This window comes from Hipposideros armiger, unplaced genomic scaffold (assembly GCF_001890085.2).
Source record: "Hipposideros armiger isolate ML-2016 unplaced genomic scaffold, ASM189008v1 scaffold_288, whole genome shotgun sequence".
NCBI lineage: Eukaryota > Metazoa > Chordata > Mammalia > Chiroptera > Hipposideridae > Hipposideros > Hipposideros armiger.
Window position 1 is genome coordinate 2,095,841 of NW_017731638.1, and position 8,609 is coordinate 2,104,449.

The 8,609-nt window shown below is 41.5% G+C and overlaps 1 protein-coding gene across 3 annotated transcripts in view; it reads right to left on the reverse strand.

Moving 5' to 3' along the window:
- Positions 1–221: 221 nt before the first annotated feature.
- Positions 222–8,609, reverse strand: part of CILK1 (ciliogenesis associated kinase 1) — a 60,882-nt gene continuing 52,494 nt past the window's right edge. For all 3 annotated transcript variants that reach the window (XM_019658755.1, XM_019658753.1, XM_019658754.1), the window contains exons 12-14: positions 7,777–7,905; positions 4,830–4,952; positions 222–3,857 (exon numbers count right to left, since the gene is read on the reverse strand). In XM_019658755.1, the coding sequence (XP_019514300.1) occupies positions 3,703–3,857; positions 4,830–4,952; positions 7,777–7,905 (407 nt within the window). In that variant the 3' untranslated portion in view covers positions 222–3,702. The remainder of the gene's footprint in view (positions 3,858–4,829; positions 4,953–7,776; positions 7,906–8,609) is intronic.

The following is an 8,609-nucleotide window of genomic DNA, read 5'->3' on the forward strand; positions in this document are numbered from 1 at the left end:
ACCTGCGTTTTTGTTTTTAATATCCCTAGTCACCTAACTTACTAAAAATTAAATTTAAAAAACCCCAAACTTTACATATTGCAGGATAACTTTTCATACTGCTAAGTGTACACTTCTGCATTAAGGAAAAGTTACAAAGTATCAAAATTCTAAATTAGGAAATACTGCTATCTTTTGATGGAAGAATATGAAAACAAAAACATAACACAAATCTATTTTTCTTAAACCATAACTTTATTTGGAGCAGAATTTTTGCAAATGTAGTTAACATTTTTAAACACCTTAGGGATGAACTATTCAAAAAGCAACATTTTATTTCAAATGGGGCTTGCATAAGTGGTTTTCTGTCCTCCTATCTTCTCACCATTATGAATATTTGCTTTATAAATACTTATATTCTCAGTTATTCCCTTGTCATCAAATCAAGTGACTAAACTGCTAGTGCTGAGATATCTGAGATCAGAAGACTGTTCAGGTCATTTTAAATTCATATTAATTAGCACAGTGTCTATAAGAAACTGATAATACAGACTAACGTGATAGTAGCCTCTAGTTTGTCTTCATAATGGTTTCCATAAAAAGATCCTCACAATAAATTATATAAAATACAGGACTTTGGTTGGAAATTGCAAAAATAATTCTAAAACTTAACCACATATATTAAACAAGTTGCTACAGTATGCTTTAAATAATATATAATAGTACATCAAACGTTTTCTTATAAACATATTGCTTTTGGTCATGCTGAGCTGAAACATACAGCCTGCTTTCTTTTTCTCTCCTAAATGGCACAAAATAATGGCTTGATGGAAAGGAAATGTTACTTCATGAGAAAACATGGTGCCCATGAACTCCCAACAGTACTGGTATTTGTACTTAAAACAATTCTTGACCAATCAAGAATGGTTTTGTTTTACATATGTTGCTTTGATTGCATTAAATTTTTGATAACTCCAAAGATAGAATGTCAATTTATTAGGTGTATGTAGTCCTTTTGGCAAGAGATACGTCTAAAAAATTGTCTGAAAATTAATTTTTTTCCTATTTAAATCCTATCATTCGTGAGCTGGGTAAGGGCTTAGTAATTCATGTAATTTTATTGTAAAATGAATAATCACACCAGGAGTGGTTTTTGTGCCATGCAGTTCCCTTGTGGTTTCCATGTGTACCCATCTCTGAACCTTTGGGAACAGAATGAGAGCCATCCCTGTACCATTTCCTGATGTCCCAGAAAGCTGTCTAATTGGAAATGAGGTATAGTCACGGAGGTACAATTAAACTCATCATTCATCTTGGTGTCTTGCCGTGCGTCTAATAATTCTACGGTAACTAAAAAATACACGCAATGGGCAGCATTTTATTTTCACTTAACAAAAAATGGTCACTATTCCCTTCTATAGTAAACAGCTTGTATATACAATTTGTCCTTTACTCATTTCGGGGAGAACAAAAATGAGTACTTGATAGGATTTGGCTAGTGCTTTAGAATTGATGTTTATTTTTCAGTCTTCTAGGGTTCTCAACTGCACCTCAGCTACTTGACTTTCATATGAATATATGTGTTTAGCTTCCCAAGGGAAGTTGTTTGCTGATACACAAAGGAAAGAGGAAGGGGAAGAAAAGTGAAATATTTTCTGAATTTGGGCCCTATAAAAGTATTAGAAAACCCACTTTATATTGTATAATAACCAGGTAACTAGGTATTTCAATTTAAAAAAGTGAAATAATTTTAACATAAGCTAGAGTGCCAAGAATATGATATTCACAATCCATCTGCTTCTCTAAGGGGTATTTACAATTTAAACCCAGCTTTCCGGCAAACTGGGTAAGGTTACAGATTAACTTACTTTGTATATATAATACAGAAAGGGAAAATAAATATTAACCTCAGTAAAGGACTCATCTCTGAAAACACATTTTCTGTTGCTTTAGATAATGAGTTGAGAATATAATACAGAAACGAATTCAGCTTCAAGTTGTGCTTACACATACATATTTATTTTCTGAAGCTCTGCTGCCAGTTTGTTAACAGGAAAATATTACCTATCAAATCCACATCCATTATGTGCTTTTCTCCTGCCCCTAGGGATCATAGTTTAGTCAAGTACATTTTTGAGTCAGATTCTCCAAAGCAGAAATTGCTCCCGACTTTAGGTTAGGGCTCTTACGGTAATTGGTTCAGGCTACAATGTATTAATAGGACATCAAAGTAATAATGTATCAACTCAATAGGTGGAACCACATCAAAGTGGCAATATTCATTTTAACCTGCAAAAATTACAATTTCATATGGTTCAACGAGCTATATCCTGAAGCCTGGAACCAAATGAGAGTAGCTTGAGCCCTGGGAGAATGAGTCAATACACTATTGAAATGCTATCGTGTTCCCCACTGGTGACCTTCCCTCTTGCCTTTCAGGTAACCATGAGTGGAGGCAAATGTGCCCTACAGAGGTGGATGAGAGTGGACCTTTTGTCTTTTTCTGTCTCCAAACTAGCTTTGTCATTTTCAAAATTGCTGTAAACATTCCTCTCAATGGAACAGCCGTGGCCAACAAGTAGAGTTCTCACTGTTGAAAGAAACTACAGAAGGGTTAAGAGTTAAAATGTGGCACACTATGACACTCACATCATGGTAACTGTGACTTCCTAGATAAGTGGAACCTCCGTTGTAAATCTTTTCTGCTCCCCAAATTGCCCTGAGATTTTGGCTAGGACAGAAGATTATTCGTTGTCTGTTCCTACCCAGGCCTGGAGAACTGAGCTGAATGTAAATTTTATCAGTTATTATAATAAAAAAATCTTCTACTGCATTGAAACTTCACTTTTTGGTTATGCATTTTGGCAGAAATGTCAGTTTAACTGACTGTATTAACCTTTATGTTGAGAATCTTGGGGATTGAAAAAGCTTCCCTTTTCTGGGTACTTGCAGAATTTGGTTTCAAATATGGAAGAAATAGAATGTAATGGCATAGCATGATAAAGCCTGGTTTCATTTGGATATTTCCAACCATGATAAAGGGTGTTGTAAAAATTTTAAAAATTATTTACTTGGAGTTCTGTCACCTGGGGACCAAAACCAGAACAAAGTGAATTACGTAACAGTACTTTTAGAATGGCACAGTGGTATCAAAAAAATCAAACCAATAACGTGACATTGAGAAAAGCAGATCATTTTTCTACTGATGTCAGTCCAAGAAAGCCTGAGTTACCTAATGCGCCACATTGAAAATTTAACCACTTCGCAAATATCTGCGCACGTTGAGTAAATAACCCTTTATCATGTAGCCTTAAATTGCACCCCTGTTGCAATACTGCGTCAATATTATTACATTTTTAAAAATCTGTATAAAATATTATCTGGAACCCCAACAGAAAATCAATTAATCTTTAAAAAGTTTGTTACAAAGTTGACTGTATAAAATGCTAAAACATAATCCATATATACAAAATGCTGCAGTTTAAGAAAATAATGGGACCCAGTTTTAGAATAAAATAATTTTGTACAAAAACAGGGTATTGCATTCAAATCAATGTTTAAAAAAAACAAAAACGACTTTAAAAAAGAATATTGAAATGTCTCAGTTCAGAAGAATAACTAGAAAGTGTTTGCTTTTCCACCATCCGAAAGTTTCTTGCAGGGATAACACCAGTTGGCTGAGGGCCAGTGTCCTGCTTCCTCCTACGAAGGGCTGCGTGACCATCATCGCCGAGATGCGTACTTGGAAGCCCAGTCTGTCCGGCCATGCACTGGCTGGGCGGCTGGGGGCCGTGGGATCAACCCAGGAGTGCTTCTAGGCTGGGTGTGGAAAAAAGGTCGCCCAGGGTGAGGTCTCACAGCCTTCAGGGAAGAATAACCTGCAGTCAAAGACAAAGGCGGGCCCGATTGATAGGGTATCCATGAAAACGAAGTACAGATAAATGCATCTCAGGGACAAAAACATCAGAAAATGAAGAGTTCACAGGGAGCACTTTTTTTGGTCAGGCCCAAAATACTGGTGTCATTCCTGACTGACTCCTCTCTTTTTCTCATATCCCACTTGTAATTTGTCAGCAAATCTTAACGGCTCTACCTTCCACATAGAGCCCAACTCAGCGATGGCCACCTGGCCCATACCAGCACCATTCCTCGCCTGGAAAACTGCAACAGCCTCCCAGTTGGTTTCCCTGCTTCCAACCTTGCCTCCCTTTTCAGTCTGGTGACAAACCAGCACTTTGAGTGAACATGGATGATGGATGGAAGTCAGCTCACTTACTCTTCTGCTCAAAACTCTCCCGTGGTTCCCATGTCTCCCAGAGTCAATGACAACTTGCGTCCGGGCGTCTGCAGGGTACACGCCATTGGGCCTCCTCTCATCGCCTCTCTGACCGCCTCTTCCTGCTCCCCTCCTGTCCCTCCCACCACGCTTGCACTTTTGTTGACTATGCCAGGCCTGTCCTGTCCCAAAGCCTGTGCATTGCAGAATCCCAGCCTAGAACAGTCTCGGCCACACTGCACGGCTTGCTTACTCACCTCCCTCAGATCTTTACTCAGCGTCTCTTTCCCAGTGAGGTCTTCTCTGGCTGCCCTGTCTAAAATTGCTAACTACACTCCATACACCAACCCCGCTATTCCCCATTTCCTGCCAGATTAATTTTTCTCCTTAGCACTTACGCGCATCTTATTTGGTTTACTTATTGTCTGTAGGGTGTAAGTTCCACAAGGACAGAGAGTTTTGTCTGTCTCCTTCACTAGTAGATCCTAGGCAGACATCATGCCTACAACTACAAAGCAGTCAGGTGTTCACTATTGATTGAATCAATTCATGAATAATCAGAAATGAAACTTACCAGGGGAAGGGTCTGGGATAGGTGCCAAGTGTACCCTCTGCACAGCAGAACCAACTTCTTTTTTCAGGAAGGAAGGGATATAGTTTCCAGTCAGCCCACTGGAACTTGTAGAGCCGGAACCAACTGATTTGCAAAAGCAAAAGCAAAAGCTCATTAGTACAAAGTCAAGTGCACATGACACCAACAGGCTCAAAGGACAGTGGTGCAGAACAATAAAGAATTAGGTTTTTATTATTATTGGGGGGGGGGAAGAATTAGGATAAAAACAGTGAATTCTGAGCAGAGCATTCCACCATACCACACTGTCAGAAAGACTGGGGGGGGGCAACGGGTGCAGGGGGGCAGGGTAGGGGACAAAGGCACTGCTGCTCCTGTAGCCTGCACCCAAATGGAGGATGGTTGGTTTAAGAAAAGAGAAATCTGGAATTTTCTTTCTTTTAGTATAATTGATTTAGCTTGTTCTGAAATTTGCTTTTTCCACTTGATAATAGAGAATACTTACCTTTCCATGTCAGCATATACAAATTCTAGACTACGGCTAAAACCTAACTCATTTATTCTCTTGTTGGTCAGCACACAGTTGATCCTAATTATTTCGTGATTACAAGTATCTCTACCCTAAATATTCTTGCCTGTAATCAGAAAAATGAACCACTGTTAAAATCTCTTAAATACATTCACCTTTTACATCATTTCCATCTCGAGAGTGTTTAAAGGGCCGGAACTGTGTGTTACTCATCGTAGTATTATAGGAGGATAATGGAATGCCTTACATATGGCAAGTAATCAATATATATTGGGTGGGTGGATGAATATCTATAGAAGCCTTATTATTAAGGCTTAAAACGACACAGGGAATGATGAATGTTATTATGGCATTACACAAATGGAAGTCATAGCCATGAAGAAGAGAGTTGCTCAGTGGTAGAGCTGCTCTGCGTCCTCACAGCACAGAGCCTTTTTGGCAATCACTCGAAGTTGAGCGGGAACCGTGGTCTGGAATGCACGTGTGAGGAGCTGTGCTGGTCAGCGGGCGCACATTTTGCATTGTGGGTGACTAGACAGGTATGAAGGAAAAGGGGAAGAGAACGTGAACCGGTAGAGACACGAAAGGGAAAAACACGTACAGACAACAAACACAAGAAAAGATGCTCAACCTCAACACGTACAGACAATAAACGCAAGAAAAGATGCTCAACCTCATCAGTAAACAAGACATGCAGGTTTAAGGCACCATAAGATGTCATTTCACACCCATCGCATTAGCACAGGTTTTACAAGCTGGACGGTACCAAGTGGCATCAAGGAGGCAGCAGGACTCCCATACCCTGCTGGACAGCAATTTGGCAATATCTGTAAAGTCGAAGATGAGTACACCCTTAAACCCAACATGTTCCCATCAGACCCAGAGAAACCCCCACACAGACGCAAAGCAATGTCCACTTCAGCGAAAATTATAAACAACTGACGTGTTCATCAAGAGAAGGGGTCAACTATGGTCTAGTAGCAGTAATAAATCATGGGTTTATATAGGTATATATATTGTGTCTATTATATGCTATATAATGTGATATATATTCTATATATATTTATAATTGCTACATACATAATTATTAACACGAATGGAGATCAGGGACTATATGCGTATATATTTTAAAACATGTAAAACCATGCTACGTATCATATATATATATATGTATATATATTAAAGATTTTATTGAGGAATTGGGGGAGGAAACAGCATTGGGGAATTGGGGAAGGAAAATGGACAAGTTGCTGTCCTTTTGTTCTTCAGTCTAGTTGTGGAGGACGTCGCTTCACTGGCCCATGTTGGTATTGTGATCATTGCGCTCTTCCCGGCTGAGGCAGATCAGTTGCTGGCCATTGGACGACCGCTCACGCTGGCTGCCAGCCACTCACGGTAGCTTACGGCAGCCCACTGCAGCAGCGGCTATGACTTATGCCATCGCCAGCCACTCACGACAGCCCAGCTCCAGGTGGAGCTGTTGTTCACCATCCTAGCTGTAGAGGGCGCAGCATCACTGGCCCATGTGGGATCTGCACCGGCGGCCATGCTGCTCAGAGCTCACGCTCCCAAGCCAACTCTTAATCAACAAGCCACTCGGCTGGCCCTGTCATGTATATATTTTTTTAAAAAGGCATGGAAATGATAAAAACCCGAATCAGGTGGGCAATGGGGGGAAAGAGAGGAAGAGGGAGACAGGGAAGGCCTGTACACTGGGCTTCATGTCTCTTTGCAAAGTTTGACTTCTTCACCTGGTGGTGGGCATGTGGGTATTGATATATTATTTATTGTGTGTTCCTTAGAATAGATGAACACACAACGGAGAACAGCATGGAGAAGTGGAGACCTGATGCTTACTTGGCAACGTGGAAGGGGAGCAGCACAGAGCAGGGGCTGCGCGTGGAGGGAAAACAGTGTGGGAAACTGGTCCGCTGAGAACAGGGTCAGCCAGCCTGCAATGCTTCCGAAATTCACTTACCCATTACCAAAAAAGTGGGGAGGGTCTTCTAAATGACTTTCTAGCCAGAAGCTCTGATGCCCTGGGCTCAGGCTGGGTCATCAGATGGAGGGGACAAGCTGGAGCAGGGCAGACCCAGTCGAGTTTGGCTTCCCAAGGTCACCCACTACAGAGCAGAGCCTCAAAAGTCAGACTCTATAAGACTCTGTCAAATTATTTTCATTTTTCCCATGAGCCAGGGGAGACTATGTTCTCCTCCCCAGCTACTCTTGAGAGCTGGCTGAGTCCCCAGGGCCTGCTGGAGAGAGAGAGAGACAGGCACGGGCCTGGAAAAGAGGCCCGGGGTTTTCACACCAGAAACACCCTCGTGGTTCCACAGCCTGTACCCTCGTCTCTCTGTACTCATTCTGCCACATCTAGAGAATTTCCTTCCTGTCATTTAGGAGTTAATAATTATTACTCACCTGAATTTATTTTGCTGATTACTGACACCGTTCCTGAAGATTTCCCAGACAAACCAGAACTCGACCATGGGTTAGATGAAATAAAATCCTTGCCTGGAGTCGGGAGTATGCCATTTCTTATATTTATTCCTAATAGGAAAGAAATGTTTTCAAAATGCAAAATACATATTTAATCTTGCACCAGACTTCAGAGATAAAATTAATGCAGAACCCAACTTGTCAAAGACTTCCTATGGTTCAACAATCTAAGCAAAAGTTAGCTACGAAAAGGAAAGATGGTGGTCTTAGGGTTTAGTGTGTTGTCTCACTGGTGGGTGGCCTGAGGGAGGTTCTTAAACTTCTACCAACGGTTCAGCCCCATGTCTTATGTCTTGACGCCCTCTAGTGCTGTCCTGGGTTTCAGTACTCCTGGACATTCCCACCTATCCCCTTCACAGACCACAGGGCCTTTCTGTCATCCTTCTTAGTTCTCTATCCCCTCTCCCAACCTCCCAGCTCTGCAGCTCTCTGCTCTCCACTTTCTGCATTCTATCCCCCGAGATTCCATCTTCTCACCTCACCTGGACCATCACTGCCATCACGTGCTGATGACTCCAGTCTGTACCAACAACCCTCACCGACTCCCTCATCTCCAAGGCTGCTTTGACCTTAACCTCAATCCCCTCAATCTCAAGTCAAACCACGTTCCCTCTAGACCGCTCACTTTCCCATTTGAGTCAAGCACTGCAGCCACGTTTCGGAACTGAAAGACTGAATTCATCTTTTTCCTTCCCCTTCTTCCTTTAAAGCCCAAAAGAAACAACTCTCCCATTCCCTCCCCCGACCCCAGACCC